The sequence below is a fragment of the Emys orbicularis genome, chromosome 4 (assembly GCF_028017835.1).
Source record: "Emys orbicularis isolate rEmyOrb1 chromosome 4, rEmyOrb1.hap1, whole genome shotgun sequence".
NCBI classification, from domain to species: domain Eukaryota; kingdom Metazoa; phylum Chordata; order Testudines; family Emydidae; genus Emys; species Emys orbicularis.
The window spans coordinates 145,504,055-145,523,717 of record NC_088686.1 but is presented as its reverse complement, the minus strand read 5'-3'; the positions used below and the strand labels follow the sequence as shown (position 1 = coordinate 145,523,717).

At 45.4% G+C, this 19,663-nt stretch overlaps 1 protein-coding gene across 3 annotated transcripts in view; it reads right to left on the bottom strand.

Annotated features, from left to right (window-relative positions):
- LOC135877068 (complement receptor type 1-like) overlaps positions 1–11,411 on the bottom strand; it is a 41,251-nt gene extending 29,840 nt beyond the window's left edge. For all 3 annotated transcript variants that reach the window (XM_065402420.1, XM_065402421.1, XM_065402422.1), the window contains exon 1: positions 11,300–11,411. In XM_065402420.1, coding sequence (XP_065258492.1) covers positions 11,300–11,396 — 97 coding nt within the window. In that variant the 5' untranslated portion in view covers positions 11,397–11,411. The remainder of the gene's footprint in view (positions 1–11,299) is intronic.
- Positions 11,412–19,663: the final 8,252 nt, after the last annotated feature.

The window sequence follows — 19,663 nt, the reverse complement described above, 5'->3', positions numbered from 1 at the left end:
CCCCCAGCGCCGCCCCCACAGCTCCCATTGGCAGGGAACCATAGCCAATGGAAGCTGTAGGGGCGGTGCCTGCGGACGTGGCAGCGCACAGAGCCACCTGGCCACACCTCTGTGTAGCAGCCGGAGGGGGGACATGCCGCTGCTTCTGGGAGCTGCTTGAGGTAAGCGCTGCCCGGAGCCTGCACCCCTGATCCCCTCCTGTGCCCCAACCTCCTGCCCCAGCCTGATCTCCCTCCCACCCTCTGAACCTCTCGGTCCCAGCCTGGAGCACCCTCCTGCACTCCCACCCCCTCATACCCAGCCCCACCCCAGAGCCCACACCCCCAGACAGAATCCACACCCCCACCCCCAATTTAGTGAGCATTCATGGCCTGCCATAAATTTCCATACTCAGATGTGGCCCTTGGGCCAAAAAGTTTGCCCACCCCTGATGTAGATACTACTAGACATCTTCCGTTGATCTAGCTACTGCCTCTTGAGGGGGTGGATTTACTACAGCGATGAAAAATCCCCTTGGGTCACTTTAGCAAGTGTCTACAATACAGCAGCACAGCTGCAGCTGTGTCACTGTAGAGCTTATAGTATAGATGTACCCTGAGACTCTTACGTTTTTTAAGTAAGGAGTAAGAAAGTTAAGTTACCCAAAAAGACAGATGAACTTATCACTAAATATCACAATTAAAACGGAAAAGAAATATGGAATAAAAAGAGAAAATTGGCTCTTAATTTTTCTTAAGATAAGAGAGTCTTAGGAAGAAGAACTTCCAAAAACAATGGTGTGTTTGTTTGTTTGTTTGTTAAAAGTTCGAAACAGCTTACCATTGCAAAACTCTGATATCTGCCCACCCAGTTTCAAGAAAGATAAGTGTCTTCACTTCCAGGTATTTTAACATTAATTTTTATTGCGCCTGTATTTTAAGATGGTATTAACAGGAAGGAAATCTGGAAGACTATCATTTGGTGGTTTGGCATTGGTAAAAAATGGCAAGGTACTGGTATCACAACTGCCTAATGATTCAAGATTAATGCTCTTATGTTCCTAATTATATGAACTCCAACTGGAAAAAGTCATTTCTTGGTTACTAGTATCTAGTGGGTTACATTTGTCATTAGGTTTCACCATTATTATGCTGAAAGTCCAGATTCCAAATAAACATCCGCTACCAGCGTAAACAGTAAAGGGTAAACCATTAATGATGTAGTGTAATACTTTTTTCAGTTTTAATAATAGAAAAGCTTTTTAAAAAAAAGCTTATCCTAATATTGCATTAACATAGAGATGAATTCAAGTGATTTTCAGTGAGTCAGATTTAAAGAACTAAAAACATTCAAAGGAGAACGTGGAGAGAGGTCTAAGTCTTCACATCCAGGATATGTCTAAGGCTATGTCTACACTATGGACCTTACAGCGGTACAACTGTAAGGTCTCCTGTGTAGCTGCTCTTTAAATTAAACAAACTACCCCCAATAGCGTTACCTATGTCAGCAGCAGAGCTTCTCCTGCTGACACCAGCACTTTTGCCGGTGAAACTTATATCGGTCGGGGGAGGGTTGTTTTTTTCCCCCCCACACCCCTGATGGACAAAAAGTTTCACCGATAAAAGTGGTAGTGTAGACAAAGCCTTAGTCTTGCAGATTCTTTCTGCACAACATCTTTAAGATAGACTTTCCATCCATCCATCCACACACACAGCTAAAACTCTTGTCTAAGCTCTCATCACCTCATGTCATGATTACTGTAACATCCTTTTCCGGCCTTGACAAATGCTATCTTGCCCCACTCATAACCATTCAGAAGGCTATTGCAAAGATCATTTCTTTAGCTCATGCTTTGATCATTACATTCTTTCACTGGCTCAGTCTTCTCTGTTGTCATGAACATAAGCTACTTGTCTTCACTTTCAAGGGCCCTTCATGACCTATCCCAACCCTATCATCTCTCATTCAGTCTCAAAAGTCAACTCTCACCTCCAATTAGACTATGATGCCAGCCTCTAAGCCCACTTGTTAAATTTTCAAATAAGCCCGTTCTTCGTGCCTTTTGCCATGCTGCTCTTCATAGTTGGGAGGAGCTCCCAGGTAACATGTGCACATATCTCCCTTCAAATGTCTCCTGCGCCATGCTGCCTACCAAAAAATTTGGTAATAATTAGGCTGCTGGTGTGCTGAGACCACAGCCCACCACCATGTTGACCAATATCATCTATTCTCCTGTACTCCTCCACTGGTCTGTCTTTGTCCATCTGTTAACTCTTGTCTTAAGACTGTAATATCCTTGGGGCAGGGACCATATTTTTGTTGTGTGTTTGCACGGCGCCTAGCACAATGGGGGCCATAGAGTACCACCGGAGCTCCTAGGCACTACAACATTACCATCTCATGGAAAAGTTTGTGTGTGAAATTGGAGCTGGCTAATAGAAGTGTCAGGTGCTGCTTTCATTGGGCGGAAGGATAATACTGCTACCCCACACTTACATTTTGAAAAAGGATGGAGTCTGGGGTCAGGAAGCAATCTAGTTATAGTAACAAGCCATACTAGGTCAGACCAAATTGTCTACCTAGCCCAGTATCCTGTGTCTGACAGTGGTCAGTGACAGATGCTTCAGAGGAAATGAACAGAACAGGGCAATTACCAAATAATCCATCCTGCCATCCAGTCCCAGCTTCTGGCAGTTGGGGGTTTAGGGGGAATACAGTGTATGGGGTTGTATCACTGACCATCTTGGCTAATAGCCATTGATAGACCTATCCTCCATGAACTTATCTAATTCGTTTTTTAGCCCAGTTATGCTTTTGGCCTTCACCACATCCCATGGCAACAAGTTCCGCAGGTGGACTGTGCCTTGTGTGAAGTACTTGGTTTTTCTTTGTTCTAACGCTGCTGCCTATTACTAAATCTGCTGACTATTAATCTTGTTTTCTGTATTTTACAGACTCCTGCGTACAAAAGGAGATCTGTCATGGTCACTCATACATCCATTCTCCCTGCAGATCTCGTCAAAGGAAACTCAGCCTGCCCACTGCAGACCTCAACCGTCTCCAGTTCCTTTTCTCCTATTTTTTGCCAAAGAGCTGCTGACACCCTGCTGGAAGAATAACCTAGTTATTCTCCATAGTGGGATCTGGAATGTACCAAAGTCTTATGAAAAACCATAAGTAAGCTCATGCAGTAGCGTTCACCAATGGTGTTTCTTCTGTGAAGCTAACAATAGATTCAATCCCCTTATGTGCCCTCTCTTTTTAAGATGGAAGACCTGTAAGGAAGAGACCAAAAAGAATGTTTGTGAAGGGCCTCTATGCCGGTAGCGTTTGGCCTGCCAGTTAATCATGGTAGTAATCCTGCATTTCTATTATACTTTTCAACCTGTTAGGAATATTTAATCTGCCAGAGAAATGCAGCTATTTCACCAAGGCCCCAGTTCAGCAAAGCACTTAAGCATGTGCTTAACTTTAAGCATGGGAGTGGCCCCACTGAAGTCAATTTGGCACTCATGTACTTAAATTTGAGCAGAAAGCCAGGATTAATGCTTTAAGAATGATGTAGGATCTTCAGTGATTACATGGGTGCAGGACTTTGCAATCTCCACCCAATGCTAAAATTGGAACAGTCTTAGAAAGATTGTGAAGTGAATAGGGTGGAGGAGATATGAGTTCATATCCTGCTGCTATAATTGTTTAATTAGAGACAGTTTCCTTTGAGTTGATTTACGTATTGAAGAGTCTTCACCACATAAGAAGGTAATTTTACATTACACATTTTAAAACAAATTATTCTATAAAATCAACCTCCAAAAAATAATAGTTGCCCTTCATTTATCAGTGTGATGTCACTAGTTAAGTATAGTCTGCCTACTTTTGTATACGACTAATGTCAGCTGAAGGGCTGTTTCACTTTTTGTCAGTTTAAATATCTAGATTCCATTTAAAAATAAACCATAGAAGTCTTTTGAAATCTTAAAGGTGTTTTCTCACTGATTGAAAAGGTTCTTTTGTTTTCCTTTCCCACACAGTGGAACCTAGCAACAGTTGTCCAGAATGCTCGAGCTTGGGCCTGACTGAAGGACAACACGGATACGCAGATAGAAAAAACAGACTACAGTGGAAAAAACATCTGATTCTTTTACAGAGAAGCCACTAATCACCAACAGATGTGACGCACTTTTTTAAAGGAGAGAAGAAATGAATCTGAAAATTACATTAAGCATGTGATGTTTTACAAAAACACTTAAAACTAATCAGATGCATTCAATTGAAATGTCAAAAACAGAACTTCCCAGACTGTTCCTGCAGCTTTCTAATGCCTTAGATGTAAGGACAAATGACCCATTAGCTTAAAAATAAAAAAATTAAAAAAAAAAGAAAGTCAGTGCTATCACATCTACCTGTATCGGGTGGTCATCACCACCATGGCTGCAGAGACTGGAAGTGGTGCAGTTTTTCTATACCATGTAATGTTTAAATGTTATCGGGCATCCAATCAGCAAAAATCATAAAATCCCAGAAAGGCTGTAACTTATAGAAACATCGTTTAATTTTGACCAAAATGGGCAGATAGTTTCTAAATACAATTGACAGTACTATTTTGACTACATAGTGCATTGTTTTGGAATGTTTGAGTTTTATTTAGCCCCACGTGGTATATTTTATGCATTTTCCTGTACTACTTTGCCTTTTCTTAAAACCAAAGTCTACATTCACATGACAGTATGAGCTTCTTTGTACCATACCATACATCAAAATATTTATCATTTGCAGAATGGACTCATTTCAGAAAAGTTTTGTCTATTTTATGAAGTTATGCAGATAAGATCCCTACCCCTTAATTATACAACCTCAGAAATATATGTTATCTGCTCAGATGGAGCCATAAGTCTAAAGCACACATGGTACCCCTGTAACTTCACAGGGCAATACATGTACATTACTAATGTAAAAGTGATGATTCTAAGTAGCACGGCTGTACAATGTCTTGTATGAATATGTTGTGTGAATAACTAAGTATAGCCCTGTATTCTTAATTAACCCCTACCTGTAACTCTGAGCTACTAAATGGCTATCATATAACTACTTTGAGCTATATTTACTCAGAAAAATGCTCACAATAAGTTGCAGATAGTTGAAACATTTTTACTCTGCCTCAGAATCTGTGTCCAATGTGTTCACTACTCCATTGCTACACTTGTCACTATCACAGTGGCATGCATCAGATCACACCTGCGGCATTCACAGCTCCTTCCTGCACACATACTCTCACAAGACAAGGGTGAGGGTGGCTTTTGGAGCAGTTGACAGCACCCTCGCTTTAGCAACAAGGTGTCCTGTGCCATCTACTACCCGCCCATTGCTGACAGGGGCCACTGGAAGATACTGAACTGTTGTATGATTCCATATATGTGACTGATAAAACACACTTTTTAGGTGCTGCCTGAAGGAGGCCATTGAAGGTGGCATTTCCTCATTTGTTTTGTTTTTAGCAAACAATTTGCAGTGCACATTATCCAGAGATACTTGGTTCTTACCACTGTACAATAAAGATGCCACATTACCTACATTTAACTCTTGCTAGTGTTACTGAGCACACTCTACTTAGGTCAGGCCATCGATTCAAAGTAATGCCTGTAATTTATAAAGCCCTCAACCAGCAGAGATGTAGTTGCCTACTAGATGGTTGGATCATCTTTGATGTGAGACCATGCCTGAATGTTTCTGCTCTTTGCCCTCAAAAGTGCTCATGCTGAAGGTAATGGAAGCAGGCATATCAATGACAGCAGGCAGTTAGAGAGACAAGGTGGGTGAGGTAATATCTTGTAGTGGACCGACTTCTGTTGGTGAGAGAGCACTACAGCGCCGCAGCTCAGCCACTGTAGCGCTGTAAGTGGAGACAAGTCTTAAGTGAGGACGCTACCTATGCTGATGGGAGAGCTGCTCTCGTAGCTATAAGTGCTCCGCCTCCCCAAGAGGTGGTAGCTATGTCAACAGGAGAAGTCCTCCCATTGACACAGCGCTGTCTACACTGGGAGTTCTGTTGGTATAATTGGGTCACTCAGGGTGTGTGTTTCCTATGTCCCCAGTGATGTAGTTACATTGACGTAAGTTTGTACTGTAGACCAGGGCAGAGACAAGCTTCCCAGCCACGTAGAGCTCTTCTTCAGCTCTGGGAAAGGTAGGCCAAGCATCACAGCTAAATCCAAGATGAAACAGACTGTTTCGCATAAGGAGTTAGTGCCTACTCTAAGGGGCCACGGAATACAGAGTGGCCCTTCAACACGGGACAAAAAGAGGGAGTCAGTGTGTTACAGCTTGTTGTAATAAGCCAACGGTTCTCAAACTTTTGTACTGGTGACCCCTTTCACATAGAAAGCCTCTGCGTGCGACCCCCCTAATAAATTAAAAACACTTTTTTATATATTTAACATCATTATAAATTCTGGAGGCAAAGCAGGGTTTAGGGTGGAAGCTGGCAGCTCGTGACCCCCTCAGGTAATAACCTCGTGACCCACTCAGGGGCCCTGACCCCCCGTTTGAGAACCCCTGTAATAAGCCATAAATCCAGTCTCTCTGTTCAGGCTATGATTTTTTACTATCTAGCAGAGCTATGAACTAAGCTCCGAGGCACGTCTGTTCAACGTGTTGTGCAGGTTACCTTTGAGGATGAGGACTGATAGGTCAGACATACAATGATCACGTTGTGAAAAGCGTTCACCTATAAGGGTTTTATCTTTTCTTTTATCATTTTTTAATGGACTCACACAGGAAAATCTCCAATATCCCTAGTGTGGAGCTTAACTACAAACTATAAGGGGCCCCCTACTTCTTGTTTTGGCCCAATTAACATTTAAAATTAAAGTGCAACAACTTCAAAGCAGGAAGACTGAGAAATCTCATTGGTCAAACCCCTTCACCTTACTAGGTAGAGGAAGGAATTGAAGAGGGTCTCTAACAGCATTGGCGAGTAGCCTACCCATCATACTACAGAGGACTTCTCGTAGTGGTATTGGCCCAATGAATAGTTAATTAAAAGAAACCAGCTTCACTAAACAATGAAGAGTACCCCACACCAGCATACCGCATAGTCCACCACTTAGGACATTTGCTTTAGTAGCAGGAGAGTGGTGTTCAAATTCTTTCTAATCAAGAAGAAGAGGGATTGACCCACAATTATCCACATCCCGTGTGAGCACCCAAAACAAAAGACTATAGACTGTATCAGGGTCCTCATCAGGCAGCAAGAGGAAAGGGAGGCTGTGTCCTCCATAACTGCCGTGTGTGGTGGCCTCTGAGTAGGCATATCTCCCTCTGCCAAATCTACAAAGGGCCTTAGCTATGGCAATAATCAATGTTGCCATCCCTAATTTTTAGATGCCTAGAAAAAAATCACTGGAATGACAATGGGCGCCCTGAAGCTTAACTTAGGCACTTAGGCTCCCCCTTCAATGAATGGGGCGGGATAGGCACCTAAGCAGGGAATGCACAAAAGCCAGCACACTAGGCTAGGAGCCGCCTAAGCTAGTCAATGGGAAATGATGACATGAGGGGAATGATCAGGGCAATGTTAAGTGCTGCCTTTCATGGAGTGAGGTGCGTCTCTCTCTGCTTGAAAGCCACAGCCAGGAAATCCTTGCCTGAAGGCAGCTAACTTAGGTGCCTAAACCATGTCTTGTGAAATTGCTAGGTACCTGCCCAGCACCACACAAAACAGCCGAGGGGAGATGACAGCAATCTTCCATTTTGCTGTTAGCTTAGTGGTTAGGGTCGTGGCCTGTACCATGACAGATGGTTTAATTCCCTGCCTATCTTAAAAGAAAGGAGATGAATATGGATCTGTCAGCACTTAATGCATATGGCCTAATAACTGAATTAAGGGCTATTCCACTGGGGGGTGTTCTTTTCTAGTTGAAGCTGGGCTACGTTAATTAAGCTCTCTACAGTGAGGGAGTTAGGGGACTCACTTGGTGTGTTGGAGACACAGCTTCAATTTCTCCCTCTAGCTGCCAGGACATGAACTGGAAGCTCCCTCAGGCTTTCCCCTTGAAGCTGTTCCACTTTAATTCAATATTAATTGGGCCAAAATAAGCCCAAGAAGCACTCAATAGTAGAGTGGTTACGAGACTCTCGTAGGCTCTTGGAGAGGCTTCTCCCTCTACCAGCTGAGAAGGAATTTGAACTGGGAGCTCCTGTTAGCTTGTCTTTTCAAGCGGTTCCACTTGAAGAAAATATTAATTGGGCCAAAGTACGTGAGAAGCCCCCTGTAATATAGTGGTTACACTATTCATGTGGAATGTTGAAGATGTGGCTTCGTCAGTCTTTCCTCTTGAAGCTGTTCCACGTGAATTAAATATTAAGGGGGCCAAAGTCCAAGTGAGAAGCGCTCTATGGTACAGTGGTGAGGCTAAACACGTGGTGCATTAAAGACCCTGCTTCAATTCTTCCCTTTACTTGATGAGGAGAAGGGATTTGAAGTGGGCGCTCCCTCAGTTTTTACTTTTGAAGCTGTTCTACTTTAATTAACTATAAATTGGACTGATGCCTAACCACTGTACTATAGAGGCTCCTTGGGAAGTTTTCTCCCCCTGAAGTCTCTTAGTTAATGCTGGTTCCATTTCCCCATGTAGCAGATAAACTAGCAACTCCTCCTCTCTTGAAGCTGTTCAACTTTAATTAAATAATAACTGGGCCAAAGCAAAACAGACAAGTCCTCTACAACAGAGTAGGTAGGCTACTCCCCTGGACTGCTGGAGCTGTGGATTCAAATTCTTCCCTCTATCTGATGAGATGCCGGCTCTTGCCTTGGGAAGCTGTTCCACTTTAACTCAATATTAATTGGGTCAAGCGAAGAACTAAGAGTCCTCTGTAATAGAAGGGTTCAGTGTCTCGCTTGTGAGATGTGGATTTGCTGATTCAATTCCTCCCTCTATGAAATGAGGTGTTTGAATAGGAGCGCCCTCAGTCTTGCCTCTTGAACCTATACCAGTTTAATTGAGCCAAAAAACCAAGAACCCTCTATAGCACAGTGGCTGAGATGATGCCCTGAGAGCCTTAGTAATACAGGTTCAGATCTCCCCTTGAGGTGACAAGATTTGACTCAAAAACTCCCTGAATCTTTCCTCTTAAAGCTATTCCACTTTAATTAAATAGTAATTGGGCCAAAACAAAAACAAGCAGCCATTTATGTTACACTTGTTAAGCTACCCCAGTGGGGAAACTTGGAGTTCCTAGTTCAATTTCTCCCTGTACTAGATGATGATAAGATGTGGTTTGAACTGGGAGCTCCTGAGGTCTTGCCTCTGGGAAGCTGTTCCACTTTAATTAAATATTAATTGGGCCAAAACAAAGTCAAGAAGCCCTCTACGCTACAGTGGTTAGGTTACTCCCCTGGGATCCTTAGCATCATGGGTTCAACGCCTTTCACTGCTGAGTAAGGAGAAGGGGTTTGAATGGGGAACTCTTTCAGTCTTGCCTTTTGAAGCAGTTCCCCGTAAATTAAATAGTATTTGGGCCAAAGCAAAAGTGAGAAGCCATCTACCCTACAGTGGTTAGGCTACTTCCCTGGGAAACTTGGTGTGGTTGGTTCAATACCACTGTCTCCCTGATGAGGAGATGGGGATTGAACCACAAGCTTCTTAGGGCTTTCCTCTTGCAGTTGTTCCACGTAAATTAAATAGTGTTTGGGGCAAAGACAAGAAGCCTTTTATGCTACAGCAGTTAGGCTACTCCCCTGGGAAACTCAGAATTGCTAGTTCAAGTCTGCCCTCTACCAGATGAGGACAAGGGGTTTAAGTGGGAGCTTTGCCTCTTGAAGCTGTTCAACTCTAATTAAATAGTAATTGGACAAAAGCAAAAGCAAGAAGCCATCTACGCTACAGTGGTTAGGCTACTCCCCTGGGAAACTTGGTGTGGCTGGTTCAATACAACTGCCTCCCGGAGAAGGGGACGGAACTGAGAGCTTCTTAGGTCTTTCCTCTTGCAGCTGTTCCACGTAAATTAAATAGTGTTTGGGCCAAAGCAAAGACAAAAAGCCCTCTACGCTACAGCAGTTAGGCTACTCCCCTAGGAAACTCAGAGTTGCTAGTTCAAGTCTGTCCTCTACCAGATAAGGACAAGGGGTTTAAGTGGGAGCTTCCCTCACTCTTGCCTCTTGAAGCTGTTCCACTTTAATTAAATAGTAATTGGACCAGCAAGAAAATTAGGCTCACTCTGTAGCCCAGTAGGTAGGCTACTTACATAGAATGAGGGAGACCCAAGTTCAAATCCTCCCTCAGCCTGTTAAGAGGAGGCTTGGACAAGACTGAATCACCTCCCAGCTGAGAGGCCCCTGTTTAAATCCCTCCTTTCTCAGGAGGCCCTTGTCTTTCTGGAAACAGAGGAGGTCAAAACAATGATTCCCCCACCTCTCAGGTTCCCTTAGGTGTAGGGGCTGGGACACCCCTGGTCAAATCCCTTCACGGAGAAGGGATTTGAACAGGGGTCTCCCACAGCCTGACCCATGGGGGGCAAAACAGTGATCTGCATTTTTGTACCCTCAAGTCATAGCTAATTAAAAGAGGAGCCTACACTGGGAGATGCCAAGCTAAACCCCTTCTTCTCCTCAGCAGGCAGGAGAAATTGAACCCCCATGTCACATGAATAGTCTACCCACTAGACTAGAGAGCTTCTCCTTCTTGCCTGGGCCCAATTAATATTTCCTTTAAGCTCATACTGTCCTGTGACTACAGACTTTTGCTTTAACCAAAGTCAAAACAGTACAGAAAAATGCAGAACATGTATATGGCCTGCAAATTTGGTCAAAATTAAACCATGTTTCTATGCATTACGGCCCTTTGGGTGATTTTGTTCAGATGGGATGCCCAATACCGTTTAAACAGGAGGCGATGCAGAAGAACTGCACCACTTCCAGCATCTCCAGCCACGCTGGGGACGACCGCCAGACGCATGCCCACTGCGACAGCAATGAATGGTGTCTAGCCGCTGGGTGACCCTAACTCATTACGAAGCCCCCACGTGAGCTTGGCCGGCAGACTCGGGGAGAACCAAGTGATCTGTCAATGGCAGCCAGGGCAACGGATCCCAATCCACCAGGCACAGACCCCCGTCTCCCCCGGCTGCCCCCGCCGGATTCACTCCCCTCCTGCCCCTGGGAGCAGAGCCGGAGCCTCAGTCCCTGCTCTCCCCGCTGCCCCCCACTCCTCTCCCGGGCCAGCCCGGCGCACGGAAAGGGGAGCACGGGGGGCGGGGTCAGGGAGGGGGATGGGGGGCCGGAAAGCGGGGGGGAGGGGAAGCTCCCTTCGCCCCCGACACTCACCCAGCGCTCCCCGGGGAAGCAGCGCGAGCACCAGCAGCGCTGAGACACGCGGAGCCCAGCTCGGCCGAAGCAGCTCCATGGCGCTGAGCTGCTGCATCCAAGGATCACGCCCCGCCTCACACTGCGCATGTGCGGAACCCAGCCACCGCCTACTGGATGACGTATTGTCGGGCGCTGGGCGCGCGTGCCAAGGGTGGGGGCGCGCTCGCGCGCTGCTGCCGCAGTTAAAGGGCTGGATGCGCGCGCTGCATAGGAGCGCGAGGCAGGCTGCGGCCACCCCCCCCCGGGGAGCGCTAGGGCGCAGCCGGGCTGCTTCCCCCGGGTGAGCCTGCGGCGAAGCTCGCACAGCCGGCGCTGCCCGTCCGGTCTCCGCCCCCCGAGGGAGGCAGCCAGCAAAGGCGTCGCTGCGCCACCGGCCCCTGGTTCCCCCCAGCTCCCTCGATTGGCTCCGCCCTGGTGCGACCCAACGAGGAGCGCAACATTCAGCCTCCGGCTGCGGGGAGAGAGAAGCCCGGGCCGGGGAAGGCTGACGGCGCACGAGCCAGGGGGCAAAAATGCTCCTGCTGGATTCGGGCCCGAGGGCTGCGTTTTGGGCGCTGGTCACTGCTGCAGTTTCAAACCCGAGCTTTGTTTTCTCTGCCTTGCTGCGTGCTAGGAAAGCTGCTCGCAGGCGTTTTTCTCATCTAGTTTGTGTTGCTGCTCAATGGCACAGGCACATCCGCTTTAGAATAAAGGGTGAGCTAATTCTCTCCCCCGCTTTATCCTGATCCTAATCATTGGCTGTGGGTGGGACAAGGCCCCTCCCAGGGGTAGGGTGACGGCTAGAAACTGGTCATCTGTTTGTCCTAGGAAAACCGTTGTTCTACTCTAGCTTCCCGGAAGGATAAACAGGCTTTAAGAAAGAACAGGCTTTAAGAAAGAACAAAAGGGAGTTCAATCCTAGGCCAAAAGCAGAGAGAGAGCACAACATTTGCTCCAATGAGTGATGCCACTTAAAAGCTTATCACTAAATGTTACATTAGATTTGTATGAGTACCTAGATCCCACTGGAGAGGACATTACTCTAGGCCAGTGGTTCCCAAACTGGGGTTCCTGAACCCCTGGGGGTTCGCAAAATGTTACAGGGGGTTCTCAGGAAAAAAATCCCTAATGGCGGACAGAGTTGTCCCTGGGCAACTTGGGGCCAGCAGCCTGGAGCCCCTGGACTTCCAAGAGCTAAGCAGATCAAAGCAAGCGGATCTATCACCCTGAGGAGATTTAAACTTCAAGACTCATAAGAAATGGAAAGGGAGGTGGATATTTTTTGCTGTTTTTAAAATTAAATAGGCAGCTAGTATTGTTTTTAAAATTATTATGAAGAACAAGTTTAAGCTTTGTTGTAATGTGCGTTGTTTGCCTGGACTGCTCAAGACCTGAATGCTTGTGTAGGAGGAACTCTGAGTTGGTTTCTTAAATACCTTCATGCTGTTTCACCTCTGATACTCCTTGATGAAACATAGGAGCCTTGTCTTATAACAGGCTTATTCAAAGTGATACAAGCTACGAAAGTGAGATCTTGGAAGAGTATTGCTGTTTTCATAATGTAATAAAAATACTGTAATGATAAATAATAATAATAAAGTGTGTAATAATCATGTCAAAAACAAATTTTATATTTCCAAGATCATTGCTTTTATAATTTATACTCCGGTAAAGGAGAAAATCCCTGGAAATATTCATTTTTAGGAGGCGGCTTGCGAGACTTGACATTTTAGTGAAAGGGGTTCACAGGTTGTTGAAGTTTGGGAACCACTGCTCTAGGCCAGGGATACTCAGATTGAGGCTCCTGAGCTGCAATTGGCTCTTGAATGTTTTACTCTCATGTGCTTTGAGAGACAATGTGTGATTAAATAATTAACCAGTCAGGATGCTCTTACTATGTTAATGAATTGTAGTTGATAAAACCATAATACTTAGTCGTTTTGCTGTGATAATAAAATGTGTCTATATAAAAATGAAATATTTCCTGTGTCATACTATAGTAAATAAAACAATTTAACACTGTGGTTTTTTGGTGATGGCTAATTTGGCTCCTCCACTACTGAGGTCTCAGAGCAGCAATCCTAAATACTGAACATACACCCAGTAAGAGACAGTTTCATATCCGTTTCTCTCCTCATCCTTACCCTTAACCCCTTCTCCCCACTGTCCAGCTCTAATCATGGCACTTAATTTGAGGTTTGTTGCAGTACTGTACAGCTATCGTATTGAAACCACTCTTTTAGCTTTACTGATTGGAATGCTTGTCAACCATAGAGCTCTCTGCCTTGTTCCAAGCAGCTTTATAGTATTTTAAGTGCATCAGTTATTGAAAATGGGCTGAAAGATGGAGTTTCACACCCATTCAGGAAATGAGCAATGAGGCTTTTGTTCCTTCTTAAAACTAGTGCCAGAGAGTTGTATATTAAAGTGTATAGTAGAATGCTTGTATCAGAGAAGCTGAGCTGACTTACCTTCCCAGTTAACAGTGGGAAGCTGTAAAGCCCCATTTAAAAATAAGATGGAGAAAGACATGTGCATTATAGTCTGTTCGCCACAGGCAAGTCATTTTGACCATTTTCTGCATAAGTTAACCTAAATATAAGTCACTGTATATTTATCTGATCTTTGCACGTGAAATATCATTTTTAATAGTGTTAACCCACAAACCAGCTTAATACTATTACAAGATGTTGGGGGTGGGGTGGAATATGAAGCCGAAAGTCAACAAAGTAAAAGGCTCTTTTGTCTAGCGGCTCTCATCCCTTGTCTCATGCTGTTTCTGTGCACCACGTCTTAGGCTGCAAGCTCCTCAGCGTAGAGACCTGTTTTACTTGCCAAAAGCATCACACCAACCTAGGGCAATCTCTAAACACCACTGTAACAGTAAGATCTGAAATTAATCCAGATGCTTTGAACATGTATGGTGCTCTTTAGAGTCCTATAACAGTGTACATTCTTTGGAGACCCTGCATTAAGAATAGAAAAAAAAAGGCTACATATAAAAGGCCACACCCTGAGTCCCCTGAAATCAATGGGAGTTCTGCCAGCAACTCCTATGTGACCAGAATTTAGACTTAAATCTTTGGTTTCAACTGACTGTTTTTAGGTTTCACTTTTGAATCATAAAAAACATGTCACTCAGGGCTTGTCTATGTGAGGAAATTGACTGGCATACTTGTAGCAGAAGAACTATACTGGTATAATTCTACAAGGAGTATCCTTCTTTCAAAATAATTACTTGGGAAGCAAACAATTATTCCGGAATAAAGTCACTTTTGTTGCAAAAGAGAGTGTCCACATGGGGGAGTTATACTGGCATAGTTATAGGAGAATAACTGTTCTGCTTAGTTATGCCAATCCATTTCCACATGTAGAAAAACCCTTAGACTACTTACCAGTATCAGCCCCACTATAATTGGTACAAGTTTTCCCCATCCCGCCCCGAGTGCTAGCTCCGCAACTCCCATTGGCCTTGGCCTAGGAGCTGCTTGCGGGGAGCCGCCCGAGGTGAGCGCCCCCACACCAGATCCACCACTGTGCCCCAACCCACTGCCCCGAGTCCCTTCCCATACCCAAATTCCCTCCCTCTTAGTTAACTGGCATTTTTCATTTACCGGTACCCCCCATTCCTCCAACATGCCAGATAAAACAGCTTTTACTGGAATACTAAAAATACATAGGCATGGCAGTCATGAAGTCCTTTTGGAATCCAGCAACTCTTTTCACTCACCCCCCCTCTCCAAAATTTTCAAGAAGATAGCTGTGGTGGTTAGTCAATAAAGCAGCCTCAGGAGGAAGTTCAGGATTTTGTTGTTCTGTTTTAAGAAAATTAAGGCAGGCTTAGCAGCACTTGCATCCTTTTCCTCCAGGTGACTATATTTTATACATTTTCCTGTATTTCTTTGCTATCAGTTAAACAAAAGCCTATAGTCCCATGACAGTATGAGCTTGTTTGTACCATAAAATATATCAAAATATTTATTATTTGTAGAAGGGACTCATTCCTGAAAAGTGTCTAGTTTATGAAGTTATGCAGATCAGATTCCCCCCTCAAGCTTTCTTGAAGCTGTTCCACTTTAATTAAGTATTAATTGGGCCAAAACTAGAACAAGAAGATTCTATGGGACAGTGGTTAGGCTACTCCCATGGGACATTTGGAGTTGCTGGTTCAATTCCTTCCCCTTCCTGAGAAGGGGCTTGAACTGGGAATTCCTTAGGTCTTTCCTCTTGCAGCTGTTCCATGTAAATTAAATAGTGTTTGGGCCAAAGCAAAAATAAAAAGCCCTCTACGCTACAGTGGTTAGGCTATTCCCCTAGGAAACTTGGCATTATTAGTTCAATGGTGCTATCTCCCTCATGAGGAAAAGGGAGCTCCTTAGCTCTTGCATTTCTTCCACGTAAATTAAATAGTGTTTGGGCCAAAACAAAGACAAGAAGCCCTTTATACTACAGCGGCTAGGCTACTTCCCTGGGAAACTCAGAGTTGCTAGTTCAAGTCTGTCCTCTACCAGATGAGGACAAGGGGTTTAAGTGGGAGCTTGCCTCTTGAAGCTGTTCCACTTTAATTAAATAGTAACTGGACCAGCAAGAAAATTAGGCTCACTCTGTAGCCCAGTAAGTAGGCTACTTACATAGAAAGTGGGAGACCCCAATTCAAATCCTCCCTCAGCCTGTTAAGAGGAGGCTTGGACAAGACTGAATCACCTCCCAGGTGAGAGGCCCCTGTTTAAATCCCCTCCTTTCTCAGGAGGCCCTTGTCTTTCTGGAAACAGAGGAGGTGGAAACAATGATCCCCCACCTCTCAGGTTCCTGTGGTGTGGCGGGAGGGGGAAGAGGTCCCTGGGAGGTGGGACACCCCTGTTCAAATCAATCCCTTCACGGAGGAGGGATTTGAACAGGGGTCTCCCACAGCCTGACCCATGGGGGGCAAAACAGTGATCCGCATATTTGTACCCTCAAGTCATAGCTAATTAAAAGAGGAGCCTACACTGGGAGATGCCAAGCTAAACCCCTTCTTCTCCTCAGCAGGCAGGAGAAATTGAACCCCCATGTCACATGAATAGTCTACCCACTAGACTAGAGAGAGCTTCTCCTTCTTGCCTGGGCCCAATTAATATTTCCTTTAAGCTCATACTGTCCTGTGACTAGACTTTTGCTTTAACCAAAGTCAAAACAGTACAGAAAAATGCAGAACATGTATATGGCCTGCAAATTTGATCAAAATTAAACGATGTTTCTATGCATTACGGCCCTTTGGGTGATTTTGTTCAGATGGGATGCCCAATACCGTTTAAACAGGAGGCGATGCAGAAGAACTGCACCACTTCCAGCATCTCCAGCCACGCTGGGGACGACCGCCAGACACATGCCCACTGCGACAGCAATGAATGGTGTCTAGCCGCTGGGTGACCCTAACTCATTACGAAGCCCCCACGTGAGCTTGGCCGGCAGACTCGGGGAGAACCAAGTGATCTGTCAATGGCAGCCAGGGCAACGGATCCCAATCCACCAGGCACAGACCCCCGTCTCCCCCGGCTGCCCCCGCCGGATTCACTCCCCTCCTGCCCCTGGGAGCAGAGCTGGAGCCCCAGTCCCTGCTCTCCCCGCTGCCCCCCACTCCTCTCCCGGGCCAGCCCGGCGCAGGGAAAGGGGGCGGGGCTAGGGCCGGGGAGCGGGCGCGGGAAACCGGGGGGGGGGGGGAGCGCCCTTCGCCCCCGACACTCACCCAGCGCTCCCCGGGGAAGCAGCGCGAGCACCAGCAGCGCTGAGACACGCGGAGCCCAGCTCGGCCGAAGCAGCTCCATGGCGCCGAGCTGCTGCATCCAAGGACCACGCCCCGCCTCACACTGCGCATGTGCGGAAAAGAGCCGCCGCCTACTGGATGACATAGGGCGCTGGGCGCGCGCGTGCCACGGAGTGGGGGGAGCGCGCTCGCGCGACACCGTCGCGGCCGGCGCTGAAGAGCCGGAAGGGGGAGCGGCCGCGCGCGCTGCGTAGGAGCGCGAGGCAGGCTGCGGCGGCCCCGCCGGGGAGAGCTCGGGCGTGGCCGGGCTGCTTCCCCCGCGGGACCCTGCGGCGAAGCTCGCACAGCCGGCGCTGCCCACGCCCCTTTATCGTCATAGTGCTTGTGGGTTTTTTAATCATTGGCTGTGGGTGGGACAAGGCCCCTCCTAGTGGTAGGGTGAGGGCTAGAGACCGGTCATCTGTTTGTCCTAGGAAAACTGTTCTTCTGCTCTAGCTGCCTGGGGGGATAAACAGGCTTTAAGGAAGGGGGGGGGGGAGGAGTTTAGTCCTAGTCCAAAAGCAGAGAGAGGAATATTTGCTCCAATAAGTGATGCCACTTAAAAGCTTGCCACTAAATGTTACACTTAGGGTGACCAGACAGCAAGTGTGAAAAATTGGGACTGGGGGTGAGGGGTAATAGGCGCCTATATAAGAAAAAGACCCAAAAATCAGGACTGTCCCTATAAAATCAGGACACCTGGTCACCCTAGTTACACTAGATTTGTATGATACCTAGACCCCACTGGAGAGCAGAGTCCCATTGCTGTAGGCCAGTGATACTCAGATTGAGGCTTTTGAGCTACAAATGGCTCTTACCTGTGTCAAGAGCAGCTCTTTGTAGCGTAACCAATCAGGCTGTTGGGTGTGTTAATAGTTGATAACATTTTTATAAGTGGTCAGTCATCTTGCTGTGAGAATATTTAAAAACTAAATTTCTCATGTCATACTGTTTAAATATGAATAGATAGTGCTCTAGTAAATGAAACCATAAATTCACACTACTGGAGCTCTTTTAGATAATGGTGCTTGCTAATCTGGCTCCTCAACCACTGAGGTCTGAGTATCACTGCTCTAAGCACTGAACATATGCCCAGTGAGAGACAGTTGCATATCTATCTACTACATGCATCCGACGAAGTGGGTATTCACCCACGAAAGCTCATGCTCCAATATGTCTGTTAGTCTATAAGGTGCCACAGGACTCTTAGTTGCATATCTATGTTTCTCTCCCTTTCCCAACCATTAACCACCCCTTCTCCCCATTGTCCCAACTCTAACCACAGCACTTAGTTTGTGAGTTTGGCTAAAGTACAGCTATTCTATTGAAACCACTCTTTTAGTTTTACTTATCAGAATGCTTGTCAACCATAAGACTCTCTAGCTTGTTCCAAGCAGTTTTATAGTCTTAACTGCATCTGTTATTGAAAATGGGCTGAAAGATGGAGTGTCTCACCCATTCAGGAAACAAGTAATGAGGCTTTTGTTCCTTTTTAAAAACTAAAGCCAGAGATTTGCATATTGAAGTATATAGTAGAATGCTTGTGTCAGAGAGAAGCTGAGCTGACTTACCTTCCCCATGAACAGTGGAAAGTTGTGAAGCCAGATTTAAAAAAAAGTGGAGAAAGGTGAACAGACTAATGCACTTGTCTGTGTGTACAGAACAGTCCTGTCACTTTGGCCATTTTCTCCACAATTTAACTTAAATGTAAGTCACTGCACATTTGTCTGATCTTTTCAAACTACTCTGCATTTACAATGATACTTTTCACCAATGCTGACCCACACTTCAGCTTAATACTGTTACAAGATGTTGAAGAAAAATATGGAGCCCATAGTCAATAAGGCAAAAATTAATAGCCGAAGGCTTAACGAGTAAAAGGCTCTTGTGTCTAGAGACTCTCACCCATTGCCTTATGACATTTCTATGCAGCATGTCTTAGTCTGTGAGCTCTTCAGTGTAGAGACCTGTTTCACTTGCCAAACGCATCACACAAACCTAGGACACTGTGTAAACACCAGAGGAATAGTAAGGTCTGAAGTAAATCCAAATGCTTGTAAAATGTATGATGCACTTTAGAGTCCTTAATTGTTGCTTATAGAAAACAGTGCACATTCAATGGATTCAATGCATTAAGCATAGAAAGAAAGGCTGCATACTGAAGGCCAAAGCTTGAGCCCAGTGAAATCAATGGGAGTTTTACCAGTAACTCCACTGGGACCAGCATTTAGACTTAAATCTACTGTCTTTGGTTTCAACTGGCAGCTTTTGGGTTTCATTTTTGAATCATAAAAAGATGTCACTTAGGGCTTGCCTGTGTGAGGAAATTGATTGGCATAGCTGTAGCGGAATAACTCTTGATAGAATTCCCTCGTGGACACTCATTGTGGAAGAGTCCTCTTATTTCAAAATAATTACGTTGAAAGTAAACAATTATTCTAGAATAAAGTCACTTTTATTCCAGAATAGTGTGTCCACGTGAGGAAGTTATACTAGAATACAAGTGTTCCAGAACAGCTATTCTGCTATAGTTATACCAGTCAATTTTCACATGTAGAAAA